This window comes from Saccopteryx bilineata, chromosome 5 (genome assembly GCF_036850765.1).
Source record: "Saccopteryx bilineata isolate mSacBil1 chromosome 5, mSacBil1_pri_phased_curated, whole genome shotgun sequence".
In the NCBI taxonomy this organism is placed as follows: Eukaryota; Metazoa; Chordata; class Mammalia; order Chiroptera; family Emballonuridae; genus Saccopteryx; species Saccopteryx bilineata.
In genome coordinates this window covers 12,004,089-12,027,870 of record NC_089494.1, presented here as the reverse complement: position 1 = coordinate 12,027,870, position 23,782 = coordinate 12,004,089, and the positions used below count along the sequence as shown (strand labels likewise).

General features: G+C 43.5%; 1 protein-coding gene across 2 annotated transcripts in view; it reads left to right on the top strand.

Moving 5' to 3' along the window:
• NYAP2 (neuronal tyrosine-phosphorylated phosphoinositide-3-kinase adaptor 2) overlaps window positions 1-23,782 on the top strand; it is a 242,131-nt gene that overhangs the window by 170,334 nt on the left and 48,015 nt on the right. For both annotated transcript variants that reach the window (XM_066281080.1, XM_066281081.1), the window contains one exon: window positions 17,971-18,177. In XM_066281080.1, coding sequence (XP_066137177.1) covers window positions 17,971-18,177 — 207 coding nt within the window. The remainder of the gene's footprint in view (window positions 1-17,970; window positions 18,178-23,782) is intronic.

The window sequence follows — 23,782 nt, the reverse complement described above, 5'->3', positions numbered from 1 at the left end:
ATCGCTATGCAGTTCTACGGGGTGACTGAGTTTTAGATATGTGTGGAAAGAATCAATACTTTCTTAAAAATGAAGTTAAGGTCAGAATGAATTAAATTTTCAGAGATTCCATATTGTGTGCACACCTCCCTTCAGTGAGGCTTGGGTAAAGGATCTGACATCTTAAGTGGATCACCCAACAGCTGACGTGAGGAGCACGGAGCATTGGCGAGAACGTAGGCCGCTCTTCGCTCCCACGGGAGGCAGGCTGTGTTAAGGTTGCTGGGTGGGTATCTAAGCCTTGAAGGAGGAGGGACGTCACACCTGATGGAGCCAAGCTGCCCTTTCCTTACAGAGAACAGCTCTGAGAACAGAGATGTTGTCTTGATTGCACAAAAGGGTTCGCAACATGACATGATTGTGAAAGATGATTTATCAGCAAACAAAATATTCAGTATAATTGGGTTGGTGACTTTTTTCCAAATGTACTAAATACTTCTATCTTTTAATTACGAATGATTTATCTTTTAAATAAAAGCTTGGCTTCCACAAAAGAATAGGTTTTAACCAATGAATAAGGTGGAAACTCAAAGTACCTACTCTAAGAGAAATATTTAGTATGTAGAGGAAAGGCAGTTAGAAAGGTGGTTTGTGAAGTGTTGCTTCTAAGAAGATTCAAGTAGAATCTCTTTTCCTTTTAAAATAGCTAATCATTATGAGGGAAAAAAAATTAAAGTTAGCATGTGAAAAAAATAAATTCAACGTCAAAACAGCCAACAAACACTGACATGTTGTATAAAAACATGTGTGCAAGCAGAGATATAGAAAGAATGCTAACCTCCCAAATACAGATTAACTAGTGTAAAGTAGGCAAGGCATGAAATGACCATCCATAATATTTCTCATAAATGAAAAGCTACAGGCACAGAAATAGCTGTGGAAATACTTCATTGTCAATTTTCTCATTTTTGATTAACTTCATGGCTTTCCTAGTAAAATCTTTGTCCCGATGCTAATTAAGCAGAGGCTCGCTTTGCACATCAATGTTTAATAGTCACCCCTCCCAGTTAAATGAAAACTGCAGTTTGAGACGCTCTGGTTAAAAGCGTTCCTGACCCACTTCCCTGTGAAGTCAATGGCAGACCCACTAAGACTCCCGAGCAGCTGACATCTGAGGCCAGCTCCCAGTCCGTGTCAGTGCCAGATGGGTGTTGCCCTGGCCTTCAGCAGTCTGTCTTTCTCTACAAATTTTAAAAGTTCTTCGAAGAATAGAGAGGACTGTGGAAGCTGTGGAGCCCAACGAGGGAAGCCGTACCTGAGTTTTGTGTCCCTGGGGGTTTGTGGGCTCGTGTGTCAGCTACATTTGTAGTGGCTTCCAATTAACAGAAACCCCTAGGTCTGGAGCTGAGGAAGGAAGAGAAAGGCCACAAAAGGCACCCACTTGCATTCAAATATACTCTACAAAGAAGCAAAGCGGAATCTGTCAGACTAAGGCTTTCAGACACCTGTGTTCCAAGACTTTTGAAAGGAAGAGCATATAGTATGTATACGGCAAGCCCTTATGAAGAATTGTGCGTCTGATGCCTGAATTGCAGGGCATGAAATAGGAACACAAACAAAACCAGCGAGGCAGAGGGGTCACCAGGGCAGGGAAGAAGAGCACGCTGGGTCCTCGTCTGCTGAGGGCTGTGATGAAAAACCACGGAAGTTCCCTTCAGATGGTGATGTGCAGCCGCATAGTGGGTCCACATAAAGCCGGGTGGGAATGGAGCGCCAGCCTTCTGCTAAATTCTGCAGCACTAAGTTAGAGTTTGGTGAGCCGGTCAGATTGATGGAAGAAGTCCTGTTCGGTGTGTGTAACTTTCACTTCCTTGGTTAAGTTTATTTCCAATTATTTAAATTTTTTTTGAGGCTACAAATACTTGTTTTAACTATCAGTATGCATACATTCAGTCTTTTATTCACTCAATGAATTCGATAAAAATACCTACTGTGTGCCAGGCACTATTCCAGGGGCCAGAGTCTTTATTTTGAAATGTCGGCCAAGAATTCAAATGGAGGTGAGCGATGCGATTATTACTAGAGAGAACAGCTTCTGAGGGAAGACTCGGGGAATCAGAAGCAGTATTACAAAGACCTAAAGAGTAGAGGAGATGGGCAGGGGTAGGATTGAGCCCTCAGGAAGGCATTCTGCTTCTCGTTCTCCCTCACCCTGCCCTGTGCCATGCTGGCCCTCCTGGCCTGCGTCACGACATTGTCTAAGGTTCTGAAGGTCACAAAGCCTGGGCATCCAGGATTCACTCCAGCACTGATTTTGAGGCTGTTAGGAGCTGACTGGTTTTTGTTTGCAGTAGAATCACAGCTGCATCTACAAACTCTTGTCTTCCATACAGTTCTGCTCTCCCTTTCTCCTCCAGTGTTTCTTTTTTTCTGGTTTTTTTTTTTTTTCTATTCTTTAACTCATGAGCCCAATGCGAACGAATGGATATTGCAATTCTCTGTGGCCTCATTCATCATTCAGATTGATTTTGCCACAAAGAAGTCTGCTACCAAATGACTTATGAAACAAGATATCACAGTAATAAAAAGTCTCAGTGATGTCAGAAATAAGAAATAACAGCAAATTCAGGTCCTAGTTTTGTTTTGTATTTAATTTTGCAAAACAAGAAAAATAAACCTCTTTATTCCTGGGTCTTTATTCTTGTGATTAAACAGTTTATACATGCATTTTGTATGTATGTATATATGAAAGACCATGAAGAATAGAGAATGACAGGAGTTGAAACAAGGGGACAGGTGGCATGCACCTAACCTAAAAGAAAGCTGAGAAAAAACCACAACCAAAGAAAAGGAAGGAAGGAACGGAGAGAAGGTGGGAGGAAGGGCAGGAGAGGTTGGTGAATGGTACCGCTACATAAAATTTCCAAAAGAAGAACTCTTGTATCTTACCTTCCTTTGCTCCAAAGAAAACAAGTGGAGAATAAGATCATTGACTTCCTGCTCTCTGTTCTTTAGACTATAAATCACAAAATGGGAGCTCAATAAATATTTGCTAGACCTGAGAAATAATACTGTGTAACTCCTTCATATTTACAACTGAAATCCAAACAGCTTCAATTGCCTGAGCAAAGGTATTATGTGTAGAGAAGTACAATCAAAAACAAGTTCTATCTCTCTATAGATTCACTTGATCTTCTTGACTAACCACTTAAAATACCATTGATGGGGGTGGGAATCAAATCTTGTTCATTGGAGACTTTACCCTAACAAGTGTTTTTTTTGTTGTTGTTGTTTGTTTGTTTTTGTATTTTTCTGAAGTGAGAAGTGGGGAGGCAGAGAGACAGACTACCACATATGCCTGACGGGGATCCACCCAGCATGCCCACCAGGGGACAATGCTCTGCCCATCTGGAATGTTGCTCTGTTGTGGCGGAACCATTCTAGCACCTGAGGTAGAGGCCATGGAGCAGTCCTCAGAGCCTGGGCCAATTTTACTCCCGTGGAGCTTTGACTGCGGGAGGGGAAGAGAGAGATAGAGAGAAAGGAGAGGTGAAGAGGTGGAGAAGCAGATGGGTGCTTCTCCTGTGTGCCCTGATCAGGAATCGAACCCAGGACTTTCACATGCTGGGCCGACACTCTATCACTGAGCCAACTGGCCAGAGCCAACAAGTGTTTTTATCCTCCAAATTTATATGTATATTTTCCAAAAAAAAAAAACTCTATAAAAAAATTTCAAATAGGCCAATAACCATTTATTTCTCTAACCATACTGATCTAGAGAACTGGTAAATTAAAATCATCAAAAAGTATAGTACTGTATATATTCAGTTCTGTAGCCATCAGTATCTCCCCCCCCCCCCACAGAAGGCTTAGTATTCCTACCTTGCTTTTCTTATAAAACTGTAAACCAATAACTTCTTTTAACCCCCAATACAGTTATTAGTGAGTATGATTACAACAGTCTAAATTTTTCACTTCCTTTGACAGAAATGAAATCTTCATATTGCCCTTTGTGGTGAAGAAATTACCCTTTTTAGCATTTAGTGTTTGCATCAGAATCATTTCTGAATATATTTTCAGAATTACATCTTTCAGGAAGAATGGAAGAGATGTTTTTCTTCCCATGCATTAATATTTTTAGTGCCTGCATGTCTCTGTTTCTTTTAAAGAAGATTAAAGCGTTTTTTCCATCTGCCTGTTAAAATGATTTGAGCCTTAATTAAAGTTGATTGCACCTGTGCATATATTCAGCTTCCCACACGCCTCCCACCTACTAGTGGAAAAGCTTGTCTTCCCTTCAAGAATTAAAAATAAATAAATAAAGGAACTATGGCCTTAAAAGATAACACCTCATAAGCACAGAAAACAGACAATACTGAAGAGTATGATTTTTTTTTGGATTACCTTAGGTTAGTGACTTTTTTATCTTCTAACTATTAATAAAAAGTTGGTTATCTTCCTCAAACAGCTGGTTTCCCTGTTCTTTTTAAGACAGCCTAACTGAGGATACCAAGTAAAAGAATCAAAATTCAACAACAAATTCTCACCACCCGCTCACTGGTTGCTTGTGTGTATTCTTAGAGTTGGCAGTGTAATCTTTCATTACTTAGGAGGAGGGGTACAATCGTAACAAGTAAGCAAAAGATGGAGGTCATCTTAAAATTTGATGTGGTCATTTTTCTTCTCCAACAATAAAATTTCTTTAAAGGAATTCTAATAAGTAAAAAATAAACTTAGCTCCTTTTTTCTTCTACTCTTGTTTCTTTTCCTTGACTAAGAAAGGATAATTAAAATGCTTTAGCTCACACAGGAAAAGCCATGGAAATAAAGGACCCAGCCAATATACAAAAAGAATAATGAAAAGTATATTAGATGTTGTTTAAAATGTTTTGATACGACCGGCCTGACCAGGCGGTGGCGCAGTGGATAGAGCGTGGGACTGGGATGCAGAGAACCCAGGTTCGAGACCCCAAGGTTGCCAGCTTGAGCGCAGGCTCATCTGGTTTGAGCAAAGCTCACCAGCTTGGACCCAAGGTCGCTGGCTCAAGCAAGGAGTTACTCGGTCTGCTGAAGGCCCACGGTCAAGGCACATATGAGAGAGCAATCAATGAACAACTAAAGTGTCGCAACGAAAAACTGATAATTGATGCTTCTCATCTCTCTCCCTTCCTGTCTGTCTGTCCCTCTCTCTCTGACTTTCTCTCTCTCTCTCTGTCTCTGTAAAAAAAAAAAAAGTTTTGTTACATGTGGAAAAATGGTTCTGAACCTCGGCTTTATTTTAAAACATTCTTAGCAGCTTTTAAAACCACCAGCGTGAAAGCCCCACCCTCTGCCATCGAACTGAATTGTGGCTCAGGCGTGGGAACCTTTGGAAGGCTCCCCGATTATTTCTAATACGTGTTCAGGATTGAGAAACTCTAGTATAGAACACATTCTGGGACTTATCAGTAAAATCTTAAACTGGAGGGTACTTGAGCCCAGATGCTTCATTTAAGTATAAGCAAATGAAGTCTCAGAAGAAAACAGCGATTTGCCCAAGGCCTCACAGCTAATTAGGGGCTAAGCCTGAACTGGTACCCAGGGTGTCACTACCCCGAAGACAGCGCTCTTTACACTCTACGATGCTATGGTTGGGACTTCCCTGATCACAGCATTCAGAGGGATGAGCCCTCAGCACTTGGTTGCTAAATTGCTGGTATGAATCCATGCACTGCATTATTAGCGTAGTTTTATATCCTCGAACAACATCTAGAGCCATTTCTATTAAAATATGGCAATACGCCATGCAACAGGAACTTCAGTTTTGATCCCAGATGCCTAATAGTAATTTTCTATGCACATTAACTCAGTCTTGAGGATATGTAAAAATGTCCTACATTACAAAGTCTTCTCGGTTTATAAAATGTCTAGCAACAGAGTATTGCTTTGATCTTTCTAGCCATTCTCTTTCTCTCCTATTGTTCGAAGGGTTTTTCTGACATCACCACCTGAAAAAGGGATGAAAACAGAAGTGCTGTGGAGGCATCGATAGAATTCCACATTTTGTTTCCTATAGAAGAAAAATTAATTTTAATTTCTTGAATCTGACAGATAATTGGCCACTGTCTCCCTTTGTACGCATTGTTCTGCTCATAGAGCCAAAGCCTCTCTACTATCTCACAAAAGGGCAACTCCAGCCACACTCATGGTTTCTTTATTCTCTTTATACTGCTGTTCCTTCTCCTGAACTTGGCATCTTTTCTTCTGCATTTGGGCTGTGTGGTTCTTCATGCTGTTGGCTGTGCCTAAGGATATTTTGTATGGAAAACCACCCCTCTTCTGGCCTGTGGTAATAATAATTGTTTGAAAAACCTCAGAACAGACCGCGGCTGTAGTTTCAGAAACAACTGACTTCTGGGTTTGGACATGTTGACCAGACATCATTACTGTAATGTGTTTAGTGCACATGAATCCCATTTCACTTGAAACTGAGGAAACTGATTATCTGATTTTAAGATTTGAGCCCTTCTTTTTTATATATGTAGAATTTCAGGTCCAGAAGGCATCTCAGAGATGTCGTGGTCTAAATCTCTTAATAGAGAGATGAGTACCAAGAAGCCTGGGAAGTAGGGAAACCTACCCGGAACCACACAGATGATGGCCGAACCAGTACCAGGGTCAAGTTTCCCCAACAACAAAACCCAGAGATCTCAAGCCAGCAGTACTGACAGGGCCCGTGGGGAGGAGGGAGAATGTGAGAATCACATATGTTTGAGTCCCTGTGGCCTCCTTTCTTTAAGAAGATTCTTTTTTAGATTGTTGGCTTCATGGTAATTTGCTGCCTGTGTCCTACTTAAGAATGACTCAATTGTCAGGTCTTCTCTAACTGTTGATTTCAGAGTTTGTCAAACAATAGAGATGTTTTATAACATCCTGAGTCAAAATGTGTGCCTGGCCAAGGTTATAAAGGTTTTATAACCTTCAAACTCTGTTTGTCTAGTGTTTTAGAATTCTGTTTGTCCCTCTCAGAGATTTTTATCAGCAGTTTCTCTGTCAAATATGTGAAGAACTTGATGTAACAGGGATAAGATAAACTTCAGTAATGTCAGCTCCTAATTGGGGAAAAAAAACCCCAAAATAAAAGGCAGATATTGGCATTACAGGAGCTGAGAAGAACTGTGGGCCTAAATATTTAATGTGGTAAATTATAGGGATACATTTGCATTTTTTTGCACTATTTTGAAGTAAAAAGGATTGGTGAACGAAAAGGACACTTTCCATAGTTATGTTCCATTTTTAATATGCAGAGAATTGGCTGTGTGTTCAGGGTAGTTATTTAATGAACTCTCAACTTAACCTTCTCTAGTATTTTTCAAAATCTTGACATCAAATTAAGACCTGACAATAAGGTCAGTTAGAAAAAAAACAATTATCTCATCACTGAACAGAGGAGACATTCTGAATTACAAAAAGTGATCTTCATCTGGTTAATAATCAGAAGTTCATCTGCATCAGAGGCAAACACTAGAAATTGTTTTTAAAATAATTAATACGGCCCTGGCCGGTTGGCTCAGTGGTAGAGCGTCGGCCTGGCGTGCTGAAGTCCCGGGTTCGATTCCCGGCCAGGGCACAGAGGAGAGGTGCCCATCTGCTTCTCCACCCCTCCCCCTCTCCTTTCTCTCTGTCTCTCTCTTCCCCTCCTGCAGCCAAGGCTCTATTGGAGCAAAGATGGCCCGGTTGCTGAGGATGGCTCTGTGGCCTCTGTCTCAGGCGCTAGAGTGGCTCTGGTTGCAACAGAGCGATGCCTAGGATGGGCAGAGCATTGCCCCCTGGGGGGCGTGCCAGGTGGATCCCAGTCGGGCGCATGCGGGAGTCTGTCTGACTGCCTCCCCGTTTCCAGCTTCAGAAAAATAGAAAAAAATAATAAATAATAAAAAAAATAATTAATACGCTACAGTCTGGCCAGGTGGTTGCACAGTGGATAGAGCATTGGATTGGGAAGTGGAGGACCCAGTTTCGAAACCCTGAGGTCACCGGCTTGAGCGCAGGGTTGCTAGCTTGAGTGTGGGATCATAGACATGACCCCATGGTCACTGGCTTGAGCCCAAAGGTTTCTGGCTTGAAGCCCAAGGTCATTGGCTTGAGCAGGATGTTACTCAGTCTGCTGTAGCCCCCCCTCCCCCAGTCAGGGGACATATGAGAAATTAATCATTGAACACCTACCGTGCCGCAACGAAGAACTGATGCTTCTCATCTCTCTCTCCATTCCTGCCTGTCTGTTCCTATCTGTCCCTCTCTCTGACTTTTTCTCTGTCTCTGTTAAAATATAGATATAGATATAGATATAGATATATAGATATATATAAATATATGCTACAAAACATTTTGTATTTCTGCATCTTTGTGTCTGTGTTGAAAAGGATGATTAAGAAGTTGGTGACGTAGGATGTTGAGACGGTGGCACCTGGAGCTCTGTGGACGTCAAGATGGTGCCAACAGTGAGCCCGTGGCCTGGCAATGCTCCTCACACATCTTCCTCCTGGTCCTTTGTGCACGCTTCTCTTAGGGGAATCTTCCTTTACCACTGATGGTGTCACCATATCTGCTCCTCAAAAATAAATACAAACTCTACAGTCTGTCATTTACACCGCTCCTTAATTAGTATCTTCTTTTTTAATGTAAATTCTGGTCCTATGCTTTCTTAAAACAAACAAAGCCTTCCTTCTGGGCAGGTTGAATTTATTACGGAGCCTGAACCACTGTCCCTCTTCCTCCTTCTTTTAACCATGTTTATTTTTGCGGGGTGGTCGGCCTGGTCGTTTGTTGTTAGGCAGGATCAGCTCTTGAGAGGACAGATCCCAGGGCGGAGCCGCGTGTGCTGAGAAGTGAGTGCCCCTGGCTGCAGAACTCCTCTACTGCGCCCTCTCGCTCCGCTGCCATTCCTCGAGTCACAGTGTAATCAGGATTGCTCCCAGACCCAGCTAGGAAAAGCCATCTATTCCACCCTTTCCTCAGACTCTCCCATCTCTCCTGGCTGCTCTGACCAGAGCGCTGATCCTGTACTGGTCAGGTCATTGTTCCCTCTCTCAGAGTGGGAGCCCACTGTGGGCAGAGGCCAGGGTGGGTTGGCTCCCTGCCCTGCCCTGCCCTGCCCTCGCACTGTCACAGTGCCTGGCACGCAGAATCTCTACACAGAGGGAGCAAAGCATATACATTTTACCATGGATTGAAAATAAGAACATATGTGTATACATGTATATATATACTTTTTTCCACTTGACTTTTTTTTTTTTTTTTTTTTTTTTTTTACAGAGACAGAGAGAGAGTCAGAGAGAGGAATTGATAGGGACAGGCAGACAGGAACAGAGAGATGAGAAGCATCAATCATTAGTTTTTCGTTGCAACACCTTAGTTGTTCATTGATTGCTTTCTCATATGTGCCTTGACCGCGGGGCTTCAGCAGACCCAGTAACCCCTTGCTCGAGCCAGCGACCTTGGGTCCAAGCTGGTGGGCTTTGCTCAAACCAGATGAGCCTGCGCTCAAGCTGGCGACCTCAGGGTCTTGAACCTGGGTCCTCAGCATCCCAGTACGACGCTTTATCCACTTGTGCCACCACCTGGTCAGGCTTGACTTTTTTTTTTTTATCAAAGCAATCCATAAAATATGTCAGAATACACTGTTAAAGGTAGCCTTTAAAAATGAACATCCTTTGTTTTCTGACTTCTTTCCCTGCTGCTGATAAATATCACTTGATAACCTGGTTTGGCTTCACACAGCGTCCTGCAGGACAGCGATCAGTCCACGTCCGTCTGCCGACTGCCGTGACCTTCTTTGCAACCCAAGGGGCAAGGTGTCTCAGGAGCTGACCTGTGAGGGTCAGGCCCCTCTACACTGACCTCTGATTCTCCCACATCTCAGCTTATTCATTCCCTGTTTACACTGTCTTCAAATTATTTACAAAAGAAAGTGGTTCTCCTTTTTTTAAATTATTCTTTTAAAATAAGGTAAATAATCCTTCTTAAAAGAACCCAAAATAAACAAAATAAAACTAAGCCTCACTGGTTCAGCTCTTTGTTTCGAGAGACCTGGGTTCCAGTCCCGATCCCTCCACTTACTCCCCTCTAATTGGCCCGAAGAGCTGATTAACCAGCAGGACGCTCCGCTTGTTTTAACAGTGAATGCTGTCGTTCCCCATGCCTGAGAAGGTCACAGAAGGACTGGCAATAGGATTTTTTAGAGAGTCTAGTGCAGTATCGGACCCATAGCAGCTGCTGATTCTTTGGGAGCCCCGGCCACAGCACTGTGCTTGTTTCGAGCCAGCATACCCAATATCTCAATAATAACCACCGAACACTGGCTATAAAATGATCGGGAGTCCTTGCGTATTCCACTCTGCTTCATCTAATTCATTAAAACCCAGGTTTCAACCTCGTGCCTTCTGAGCACTAGCCTGGTCTTTCCAGTTTTATTTAAAATCATGAACTCTCCAGACACCTGAGCTATTGTTCTTTCTCTATTTACATTTAGAGAAGGCATCCCTTCTGTGTTGGAATCGACATAACTGACCCAGACGACACAGTTCACACAAGAGAGAAGTGATAATATAAAACAGAAGATTGCCCCTGCTCCCTGGTGCCCTTTCATTGTGGAGACATGGAACCTTTGCCCTGTGTTCCCTGGAGACTCAGGAGATGGAATAATAGACGTGCAGGAGAGGAACCCCCGTGCTTGCCTGGACTCGTTAAGGAAATCGTGTCCGGGTTGTCTGGCTCTGATCAGCTCCAGACACTGCCATTTTAAAAGACACTTTGTGACATGCAATTAGTGTTCAGGCCAGGCTGACCGGGAGGGTGAGCGTTCTAGATCTGTATTCTAGGAAGACGTGACTAAGGAGAGACAGATCCCCTCCCTCTGGATTCTAAAGGGCTTTTACATAAACGTGGAAAGACTAGTTCTCAGTTGCTCCGGAAACAGGACTACCAACAACAACACATGGTGATTCTTGGAGGGAGGCTGACGGGAGCTCCAAGAGCTTTCTAGCAATTAAAGATGTCCAAGTTGAGGCCCTGGCCGGTTGGCTCGGTGGTAGAGCGTCGGCCTGGCATGCAGAAGTCCCGGGTTCAATTCCTGGCCAGGGCACACAGGAGAAGCGCCCATCTGCTTCTCCACCCCTCCCCCTCTCCTTCCTCTCTGTCTCTCTCTTCCCCTCCCGCAGCCACAGCCGAGGCTCCATTGGAGCAAAGATGGCCCGGGCGCTGGGGATGGCTCCTTGGCCTCTGCCCCAGGCGCTAGAGTGGCTCTGGTCGCAACAGAGCGATGCCCCGGAGGGGCAGAGCATCGCCCCCTGGTGGGCAGAGCGACCGGGAGGATCCCAGTCGGGCGCATGCGGGAGTCTGTCTGACTGTCTCTTCCCGTTTCCAGCTTCAGAAAAATACAAAAAAAAAAAAAAAGTCCAAGTTGAGCCAAGCTTTCCCATGAGGTGGGAACGGCTTGCTCCCTGGACCTCTGCTCCTGAAGACAGGACACCATCTCAGCAAAGACGCAGACACGCACCTTGCTTTTCATGTTGCAGTTGGGATTTCCAAGGTCCCTTTCAGCACTGCCATGTGACGGCTGAGTCGAATACCCATTGGCTAAAGTAATTAATTCAGCGCCTCCTTTAGCGCTACAACTGTATTGTCTTCCTGCCTAATTAATCCGCCTTGATCACCTCTCATCGTTTCCATTGTTCAAAGCAGGTGGAATAGGACAGAGAAACGTTTATCCTGCTGATTATGCCAATAAGATAGGACAATTCTGGGGAGTTCATTGTGCCCACAGGAAGCTCAAACACTCATCAGCAACATGAGCTTTGGTATGTGCATTGACAGGCACAACGAGAGCCCGTGTTTTGTAACCAAGGGATCCCTATGTGAGAGTGTAAAATTTCAAGAGTAACCGCAGTCACAAACCACAGATATAAAAGAGCCTCTTGTCTAAATCATCCAATCATCAGGATGTTCACGGAAACAATGTGACAATATGACAAATCAATCCTTTGAAATATTACACGGAAAAAGAGAAAATAATAGAATCTTCTGCTCCCCTATACAAATGGTATTACTGGTTATATCTCCAAATAACCCTATTTTCCCAGGAAAATAAATATCTTGTTTTCTGCTCTATCATCTGCAAGTCCATTAGAAACACGTATGGGTTAGCAAAGAAAAGAATGTTGGCTATAGGAACTAACTCATGTTTGGTAGTGGGGGTTATTGGTGCACACTTTGGTCCAAGTGCTGTCAGATTGGAGAGGAGGGAGGCGAGGCTGTGAGTCCTACCTGTGAGGTATGAGGACCTACCATCAGGTTAGCTGCAGGTGTGAAAGATGATGAGCGTCCTTTCCTGGATGAAATGTTCATGAGTTTATTCGGCCTGTCTGTCCTCACTGTGAACTCTATTCAGTACTGAGTCTTTAGTCTGAAGAAGCTTGCAACTGGTGGTGGAACCAGACCTACAGATCAACAATTACATAACCTTTCCAGCCAGAAAAAGAAAAAATATTTATATTAGGAGGAGGGATATGCTGTTATTTCTGTGGAGATTTGTAAGAATTCTCACTATCATTTCATCATTGGGAGAGTGACTGCTGGTGGGAAAGACTGGATCAAAGATTCCGGGAAAGCTCAGTATCAGGCGTGGGTCACACCCGATGATGAAAGCCACATAGTGATGGGTGGCCCAGGGTCCAGGGCAGGAAAAGAGAGTGAGAGGAGTGTGTTAGAAGCCAGAGAGGCAAATGTAAAACCAGAGATGGACGCAGAAAGAGGAAGAAAATGGGGAAACTTTGGAACTGCGAGGTGAGCAGCATGAGGGGTGCTAGATTGGAACTCTGTAGAGAATGTTTTGGTCATGAAACGATTGTTCCTGGTCTCTCAGTCTTATTTATCATTCTTTAATGTAAACACTGTGAGTAGTTTAAGACAAATAATATGGAGAACACACCAGCTTAATGACAAATGCCAGGCATTCATATGTGTGTTTTTCACAGCAAGATTTCAGTACAAGATCTGATTTCAACGTAAGAATAATCATATTTTAGATGAATAGTCAATATTAAGTATTTACTGCTGAACAGAGGAAGAGGACTTTCTATGCATTTGGCCCTGTGCTACATGCTGGGGGCCGTAGGGCTGAAAAGAACTGAGATTTCGCATAAAACTCTACCACAGTACCTGAGCTTGATCTTGTTCAGAAAAGTTTACATCACTGAAACGATTTTTCTTTTTCAACAGGCTTTAAGAAAACAAGAAAATAAATGGACATGGATAAATGTGTCCTTATTCCTCTGAACAGATGTCTTTGACCTTCCAATACAATTTGTTGTACATATTTCTTAGGCAAACTCTCCCCTCCCCTTTAGTCTCTTTTTAACCATTGTTTTTGAAGATTTTCATATTTATTTTAATTAGAAAATGCATAATGTAGGAAGCTGTATGTAAATATATAGGAAACCAGACTTATTCCCAAATAAAATGCTCAGTAGCCTACATTAATGATTTTCTTAACAGATTGTTCCATTCTTCCTTCTGTTTAGGAGGCAGGTGTGAAGGTCTAAGTATGAGTAGTAAGATTTCTTCAATTCTTTTGTTCCAGTTTTCTTCAGTACACCTGCCAAAATGCACCAAAGACTAACCTCTGGGACTTTAAAAACAAAAAAGGAAGAAGAAAAAAAAGTCTCTTTTTTGTTTTGTTTCCATAGCTATATGGGGCTTTTATTTAGTTGAGGTTTGAGACCAAAGTGCACTTCCACACTTCCCTGGAGTGTGTGTGAGTCATTTGAATGAGAACAAAGAAACTGGTGCTGATGGAAGTGCCCTGACCCACATAATTAGCCTTTTGTATTTAAAATGTTGTCCTAATCTTCAAGAATAATATTGGACCCGCTGTTAACTTTGAGTGTTTTTTTAGTTTGGTTAGTTTCAATTCCAGTGATAGAAGACTACGTGTGTGTGTGTGTGTGTGTGTGTGTGTGCACGCACACGCGCTCATGCGCATATGTGTGCACGTGCACGCATGCATACAAAAAAATGATAAATGTTTAATGATGACAGTGGAAACAAATATAGAAGTCAGTAAAATATTGAGGACCCCAATGATTTGTTTGAAACCTGGAAGAGAAGGTGAAATGAAACAGATGGGTCACTGGGCTTTGAGGCCGTGACATTTGGAAGCCAGAGCACATTTTCTTTGCAACTGAAAATCAACAGCATGGAAATAATCTAAGGTGTTCTTTTCTGATACCTGTTTGATTTCGTTTTACTGAGGGCGCCCCAAAAGCAACTGTTGGTTAAATTGTTCTGCTGTCACTGCTATGTCGGAATGTATTACTTTTAAAATATTTTGACTGTACATTTGATTTCACGGTAAGTGGGACTTAGGCTTATATACAGGCCCACTTAAAGACCAGGACTCCTCCTGAGCCCACGGAAGACCAGCATTACCCTCCCGGGTTAAGATCTAGCTCGTAGAATGGTCTTCATGACATGTGTTGACACAACTGCGTAGCATCTTGGAGCTGAAAGGGACTATAGCAATGTGGATATAAACGAAGACCAAACAAATGAGCATGCTCAAAGGCCATTTATCCAGAGCTTGCAATGCCAAGGCAGTCAGCCCCCAGTGCTTACACTTGGCAGAGACTTAAAGGCAGAGAGAACACTGGGGAAAAGGGAACACTTCAAACATGCCCCGGTTGGAGGCTGTTGGCCTTAGGAAGCTGGAGGCAGGCTAACTAAAAGCAGGACATTCCATATGATTAATTTGGGGTACGTATTTGACTTCTTCTGGTTGGCTCTATGTTGGAAGCTGGGCCAGAAGTCCTGGCTGCTTTGAGCAGGTTGCTATACAGGTTTAGCTTCCTGGCTTGTTTTCTAGAGACAGTAGTCTGACTTCCTAAAGTCTGATTTGTAGATAGTAGGTTGGCTTCCTGGGCTAGTTACTCTAGATAATTTAGATTTCTATTTTTATATGTGGCTGGTAGTTTTCCACGTGTCTATTCAGTCTCTCAGTGATCATCTAGTCCAAATGGCTATTATTCATTTAAGTTAGCAGTACTTTTTATGTGTATGGCACTTTTTTGGTTTTCAAAGTATTTTAAAATGTAGAATATCATTAGCTCTTTCTACTTAAAATAGGGAAGTGAGGCAAAGCTGGCATTATCTCTATTTTGTAGTTAAAAAACATGAGACTCCAAGAGAAGAAACCAAATGTTCAGTGACATGGTTCACTCCCCTCAGACCATGGCCAAGGCTGCATAGCTGGGCCTCTCGGTTCCTTACTCAGGGCTCCTCACACTTACAGTACCACAACTGGTCCTGGCTCTGCCCCACAGAGTCAGGTAATGAGGAGACGAAGCATGACATTTCTGTGATACAGCTGAAAGGTTATGGGCACTTGGACCTACACACAAAGGAAAGAAAAAATACAGATTCTCTAGATCATTTCTGTGGCTTTTTGCACTACAGTCTTTCTCAGAGATCCCTTATTTGAATAAAAATTTTTAATCCGGTGAATTTTACAACTCGCAACTGCTAGATAATGAGATTTTTGAAGCATCAAGTGGCTTTGTGTTACTTTAATAAACTATAACATCCACTTGATTCTCTTTTTTCATTAGAATGTTGTATTTCCTATATACATCAAAAAGATGCTGGAAAAGTTGAGAAACCTAGCAAACAAATCATAAATTAAGTACCTATGGAGCAGTATTGCTAGAGGCAGGCACCAAAAATGCAAAAAACAAACAAAAAACAACAACAAAAAAAGGAGAAACCCAAAACAAACAAACAAACAAAATATCCCCACAGATCCTGCCTTTGAAGAACTCAAGGTCTTTTTTTTTTCTTTTTGTATTTTTCCTAAGTCGGAAACGGGAGGCAGTCAGACAGACTCCCGCATGCGCCCTACCAGGATCCACCCGGCATGTCCACCAGGGGGGCGATGCTCTGCCCATCTGGGGCGTCGCTCTGTCACAACCAGAGCCATTCTAGTGCCTGAGGCAGAGGCCACAGAGCCATCCTCAGCACCCAGGCAAACTTTGCTCCAATGGAGCCTCGGCTGCAGCAGGGAAAGAAAGAGAGAGAGAAGAAGGAGAGGGGGAGGCGTGGAGAAGCAGATGGGTGCCTCTCCTGTGTGCCCCGGCTGGGAATCGAACCTGGGAGTCCCGCACGCCAGGCCGATGCTCTACCACTGAGCCAACTGGCCAGGGCCAAGAACTCAAGGTCTTTTGATAAGGCCAAATACATAGAAAGATGAAATAAGACAATGCCGGTGCAGAGATGACCACATACCCCAGCAGGGGGTGGTATTTGGTATATGGGTGGGAAAGACTTTAGAGGGTACTTAAGTTGAGTAAACAGGGCTGTGGACAATTAGCTGAACAAAGACAAGGTATAGGGTATTCAAAGCAGGCAAGCTAGGAGACAGTAACTACAGAAAACAGCTTTGCTTCTGCTGGAGGTGGGATGGAGAGGAAGATGTTCCAACCAACTTAGTGACATTTCTTGAGTACACTGTTCAGGGGTAAGCAACGAAGTTAGAGAGGAAGGGAAGCACGAGGTGGTGGAGAATCTTCTGGGTTATAACAAAGAACTTCGACATAATTCTGTGGGCAAAAGGAAGCTTCTGGAAGGATGTTAGTCAAGGATACATTGAGTAGATTTGCATTTTTTGTTTGTTTTTTTAAACACTTCCCTATGCACATTGTAGAATGGCTATTCTCTGAAATAACACTGTTCTCGTGGTGGCAAGGGGGTAGCACTCTTAAAACCACCATTAGGACGTGTTTTTAGACACTTTTGTATATGCATTGCAGAATGCCTGTCATATCCATGCCCTGACATAACATTGATCGTATTTTCATTTTAAACAGATCATGTTAACAGTATTTAGAGCTTATACTTTGGAGAGCCAGGGAGACACATTGCAATAATTCAAGGGCGATGATTCGAGTTTGAGCCAGAGCAGTTGAGGTAGAGAGGATACAAAGTGGAATAGAAAAGAGACAAGATATTCAGACATAAAACCTGCAGAATCTGCTGACGGATGGACTTGGGGTAGAGCAGTTAAAGGGACTGTGAGCTTCTAACTGGATGGTTGGCTGGCCAAGAGAGGCCACCAGTTTAGTAAAAAATGGTGTCAGTTCAGCATCTGAAATGTTGAGTTTGTGTTTTCCACAGAGACTCATCCAGCAGGAAGTTGGATAATTTTTTTTTTTTTTAGTCTAAAGCAGAGTATGGTCCAGGCTTTCACTAAAACATTTAGAAATTCTACCGATCAGAGACAACGGTTAGCTGAACCCTGGAAGATATAATCACAGGACAATAAAACGAGAAGAACAGTGGCTAAGCTAGTAATGTTGGGACAACCATCACGTACGGGATGTGTTGAGGAAGAGGAGTTGCAGAAGCCAGAAATGATGCGAGACCTAGAACACACACGGGAAGACGGGCTGTCAGGGAAGCTGAAAGAATTGAAGCTGTAAATAAGAAAGTCTCACGGAGTTGCCAGCTGGTCCAACAATGTCTTCAAAATGTGCCTACTCAAAGGCCAAGGTGATATTAGCAAACAGTTTTGGTAGTATAGCCAGAATGAATCCTGGCACACCGGGTTGTGGAGTGAAGAAAGATGAGACGGTTACAGACAGTGAGTGTGCAGTGCGCTTTAACAGGTTTGCTTGGAAACGAGCCCAGGCAGAGTTACCCAGGAAGCCTCAGGGTTCTCTGAGCTTCTCCTCTTCCCGAGAGAAAACTGTTTCCCGGCCATACTCACCTGCACTCCTCAGGAACAAAGGCCCCGTGGGATCTCCGTCCCTGTTGTCTTTGAATGTTGTAATCTCTAAAACCCACCCAAGTTTCTAAAACTATATTGAAAGCATTTTAAGAAATTGTCCTTTTGATTTTTTTTTGAAAAAGGGATCTAGGAGGGATTTGACTTTCGTTTTACAGCATGTAATTCTGGTTCATCCACAGAGTCGACAGAGGAGCTGAAAGGACGAAGCCACAGCACAGAGCCACTGCCGAAGCTGGACAGCAGAGAGAAGGGACACGCCGGGGCAGCGTCCAGAGAGCCTGTCAAAGCTCAGGAATGGGACGGGACACCGGGGCCACCCGTGGTCACCAGCAGACTGGGAAGATGCTCTGTGAGCCCCACCTTGTTGGCAGGAAACCACAGCTCGGGTAAGAGAGATGACATCTCCCAGACGGTAATTCCTCCTGTCTCTAGCAACTGCTCTTATGAAATTATCACTTGGAGAACCATGGCCACAGATAGCTCTTTCTACTCATAGGGACAGCATAAACAGCTCTTCACACAGGGGAAGGGAACAAGGGAATGGGCCACCGTAGGCACCGTTATTTATGTGGACAGCAGAGAAGTGAATGGTGCCCCTTGGAACCATGCCATGCGGCAGCCTTGACAATTTGAAACATCTTGTACTAAGTTTTTATCTAAAACATCCAGTGTACTCATCTAAATCAGTATTAAATTTATAAAGTTGAAGTGATTTATAGTTTATGCCTCCTTTGCCTCAAAAATCTTTTAAAATTGGAAAATGGAAAAAATTAACAGAAAGTAAAAGTGAGTATAAAAATGTAACAACTATGACCTGAAGGCAGGAGGAAGTAGATACTATGAGGCATCCGAGGTAGCAAGCCGAAGCGTTTCCAACTGAGAATTGGGCGTGGGACTAATTTCCAAGTCTAACAAAGTATAAATAGCTACATATACTAATTATGATGAGTTTTAGGTTTATTATTAGTATCTATATTTCAAAATTTATCTAAATTTCTACCAGTTATAACCAAAAATACATACATAATATCTGGTGTTGTGACCAGAGATATATTTTAAAAACCAAAGCACTGCCTGAATGTTTATTAAGTAACCATCACTGTTCCAGGAGCTGAGTGGACAATGATAAAAAAGATAACTTGCATTTAAGTGCTCAAAGTCAAGGGGAAGACAGGCAGCTAGGTCATTGCAATATACTGTATGATATAAAAATAATATGCAACAGAAGAGAAGTTAATTTTTCTTGGCAGGTGTGATTTTGGCAAGAACAATCAGGGGCTTTGGGTAGATTAAATAATAATTGCTTAAGGATGTGACATTTGAGCTGGAGCTTGCAACATCAAGAATTGCTTGATGACAGGAGAAAGAAGTCTGCCTTCTGGGTGAAAACCTCAAGAGCTGTGGATGGAACTTGGGGTGTTTGGTGGGAGGGGTGGGGGAAGGGTGACTAAAGAAACTGCGAGGTAGGTTGGGACCAGAGACTAAGAATCGCAAAGGGCCTTGAATAGTAGGAATTCTTTTAGCTACAAGGTGCCAGTTCACAGTGGCTTAAGAATTACGACCTTTGTTTACTTCTGTAGCACCCAGTCTGGAGCTAGGGAGCTCTAGGTGTTCTCCCACTACTCTGCAGGCCACGGAGGATCTGGGAACTGTCTATCCTTCTAATGCTCCGGTTCTGCTACCCTTGAAGATGTCTTTTTACGTAATGAGAAGCTGCCCCCGACAGTTCTGGTCATCATGCCCCAGTAGACTCTCTCTTTGGTTTAGTGGGTCAGAATTGAGAAACACGTTCTCTGAACCAATCACGGGGTGACAGGAAATGGTGTTTCCATCGGCTTAGAGAAGGCTCTTCTTTCCTTTAAATCCAGGGCTTCTGCCTTATACCTGGACATGACATCAACAAGTCCAGTTGCAGGGACAAGGGGGATGACGTAGCATAAACAATGGACAGCATCTGCCACATAGTGTTTCGGTTTTGAGCATTATGTGATGGATATTTTGTAGTCATTGAAATGCTTTTAAGATAAGTGTACTGTAATTTAATTTCCATGCTGAAAGATCCAGTGGTGACTCCATGGCTCCAAGCCTGGGTGACTGGGGCCCACCTGCTGAGATAGAGGTGGTCAGTGTGAGATGCAGGGCAGGGTGCCGCTGGGGAAGCCAGGACTTAACATTTTGAGTACGTTAGGTTGGAAATGCTCAGGGACATCTCATTGAGAAAACAGCAGACAGTTGGAATGACGGGTCTGGAGCTGAAGAGACTGAGTGGAATTAGAGATTGAGACTAGAGATCTTTGGCAGGGTAAAACCCTAAGACAACAGGATTGTAAGTGAAGAGAGCAGGAAAGAGAGGAGAAGGAAACTGAGATGAGGCCTTGGGGAATACAAACATTGCACAGTGTGGGCAAAGGGAAAAGACCCTGAGAAACAAATGGAGACGAAACAATTCACTTTTACTTAGCAAGTTGCATAAAAACGGGTGATCTGTCTGCAACACTGTGACATGAACTTCTTCCCCAGAAAGTCACAGTGTAAACAGACTCGACAACCAGCTTGGACTTCCTTCCACCGAAACCTCCTAGAAGCATCTCTTGCTTTGTGGCATCAAATACGCCATCCTCAGTCTTCAGCTCTGTCTGTAGAGCAGTTCATTGTCCGCGGACCAGAACAAGTGACAGAAATACCTGTACTCTTCACATGCTCCACCTGGGATGATGAGGGTGACAGACAAAGGTGACAGAAGGCAAGATTTTGGTTACGTTTTTGCTAAAGACATTTTTGTATCTACATTTAAAGAAATGTGAAATGGAGGGGCAAATGTATAGTCACTCACACAATGCCAGGCAAGTTAGTGTTTCTCACGTGAAAGCAAAACCGCTGACCTGAGCAACAGAACAGCACAATTACTCGAACTTCTAGGAGAAGTCAGTGCCTCCCAAACCTAGCACGCCTCGTAGCTATGGAGCCCACCCATACACCAGCTTTGAGGGGGAAAAAGGGAAAATGTTTTTGTTTTTCTGAACAGAAAGAACCTAATGTGTGCCAACAGGACACTAAAACATGCCATAGCTCCGCTAGCAAAAATGTACTGAGTAGAAGGTCTGAAGTTCACAGGCCTTCGCTGTTTTAAACCAATGAGGCCCTACTCGAAGGGCGCTCCTCAGTGTCTTTGTCCGGAACAGACAAATAACTACACAAAAATGACATTTTGGACTTGCAGCATAAAATGAGTCAGTTTTCACTCTTTCTCCTTCTTCTCTTCACATTTTCTATTTATTATTGTATGAACTACTGGTCCCCTAGCAGAACACACTAGAGGTACAACCATTACCTTCCTCTCAAAACAGCGGGGGCATCCACCCCACACCTGACACTGCAGGGAAAGGGGGCACCATCTGCTCTACCGACAAATCCCGCCTCCTCTGTGAGCTTGGCCTCTGGTGCTCACATTCCATCTCTCTCTCTCTCTCTCCCTCTCTCTCTCCCTCTCTCTCTCTCTAACACACACACACACACACACACACACACGCACACACACACTGTTCTGGTCACAGACGACTGTTTTCCCAAACGTGGTTTAGCCACTTGAAAAAGTTATCCTTAACAGCTCTTTTGAGGACCGGAGGAAGTGCTGAAGTAAAACAAATGAATGTGTCAGATCTCAATTCTAATTAACATTGCCACTGGTTGCGGTGGCGCTTTATTAAAGTCGCCATTGTTGAGCGAATCAGGGACTCCCTGGAGGGTGTCTCCTGAAGGCGGTGGAGGACTGGGACCCAAACGCTCAGGAAAATAATGGGGGAAACTGGAAATTATACAAGTGAATATGGGATTGACAAAACTTCAGGATTCAATAACTGGATCGATGGACAAATCATTTCCAAGCAGCTTGTATCCAGGTCTGTAATGGCTTTGGGGGGACAAACACTCATACTTGTGCGTACACACACACACACACACACACACACACCATAGACTATAGGAAACCTGGTCTCTGTCACTCAGATATCTTGCTATGCAGCTTTATGAAACCAAACCATTGAATAAAAATTAATTAGATTATCAATAAGTGTGTTACTTTCATGATGATTATACCCTGTGTTATCTCTCCACTGTTTGCTATAGATGCAATGTCATTCAAATAACAAAATTAGTGTGGGCTTGAAAAGATGGAGAACTTGATGGGAGACATTGAAACTTAAACCAAGATTATATCAGGTCTTTTAAAAACTCAGTATTATGATTGTGAATTGAGTAGAAACAGAGAGAGAGAGAGAGATTTCCAAGTGGGAAGAGCAAAGTGAACGGAGGCTGAGGTGGACCTCCCTGCCAGCCCAGCCTGACGGCGGAGCACTTTCAGAACTGAAGTCAGGAGGCCCTGGCTCAACCCTCTAGGGACCGATCGTAGAAAGCCCTCAGCTTCCCTGTGTACCACCTTGCGTGTTTCTGCAGGTCTGCGAAGGTCCACTGCGGGATGGAGAGGGGGCACCTGGAGGACAAGCAGGTGACATGAGAGAGTGAATTAGGACAGGTGCCTGCCTACATAGGACTGTCCTTTGCTCTCATGAAGAAAATTATTTTCCCCATTTTTCTTGAAACTTGAAGCCCTTTTGATCTGAGTGATGTGTATTCCCACATTTGTTAGAAGCATAGGTGTGGAGAAATATTCCTCCAGTGCAAGCGAGGAAAATCTATTGGAAACCGATAGATGTCGGGACTGTGTGATGGCTGTGCAGGTGGCCTGAAAAGCACAGGATGTCACTAGGGGACAGACTGACATTCACCAGGAGAAATGCTCAAAATTCCCAGATTCTTAAAAGATAGCTGAATTCTCAAAAGACATTGAATCGAACAGTGTGCTTCCTCAGGCTGTGCAAGGTCTCAAGGCTGTCCATGCCCAGCTTCTGGTTTGGAAAACCCAGTGCTGGCGAGTGGAGGCGTGCATTTGACCACGAGGCACGGGCAGCCTGGCACCTAGCAGAATCAGCAGGAGCCAGGAAGGGTCTTGCCTTTCCTGCTTTTATTTTTCAGCCACCGTGGCTGCTTGAGAAGGCTGTGCAAAGGGCAGGTGTGGGGGTTAGGGAGAGGCACGCGGGCTTTGATAGGCAAGAAGGGAGGGGACTTCCTTAGCTGAAAGAGGAGCAGAGGTCCGGCCGGCTGTGATGAACAGTGAACACCTTCCCAGCAGACTCACTGGCAGGTGCCCTTGTGGATGCCGGCAGGGTGGCGTGGCCTCTGCTTGGGAGGGCGGACAGGTGGCGCAGGGTTTGCATGGGGCTGCCAGTGAGACCGGATGTTAGCTTTATTCAAAGTTCCAAACTGTGGAATTCTGTACTTCACGGGGCCCTGTGCTAACGAGTGCAGGCTGAGGACAAGGAAGGAAATATTGTAAATTCTGCTCTTTGAAGTTCTGGGCTTTTTCATGAGCCATTTCAGTACAGTATTTTCACTGCCATGCATGAGTCGACTCTTCACGTCCAAGGGGTGTCCTGTACTCGCAAGTTCAGGGATGTGAAAAACAGATATGGCTTTAATTTTATTTAAAAAAAAAAAAAGAAATGTGTCATTTCTTGCCCATCAGATTTTCAGAGTAAATTTTATGCTAATGATAAATGCAAACATAAAGTATGATAGAGTAGTTGAGTTGAGTACAGAAGTTTGGGTAGCCAACAGATCTCTATTTAAATCTAAACTCTGACTTATTTTTTTTTTATTAGTGATAACATTAAGCATGTCACTTCACTTCTCTGAACTTTATCCAGAAAAGATGGATGATCATAGTACCTAAGTCATATGTACTACTGAGAGTAAATAAAAAGTGTGAATTAAATGAGATCACATGTTGACACACTGAGCATGGTGTGCAGAACACAATATTAACTAAACATGAGTCAGTGATATCAGATACATCTGAAGATACTTTTGCAGCAGAGCTGAGGGAGTCACTGGTCTAGGGTAATAAAGAAAAGTTTTCCATATTTAGTGGCATTC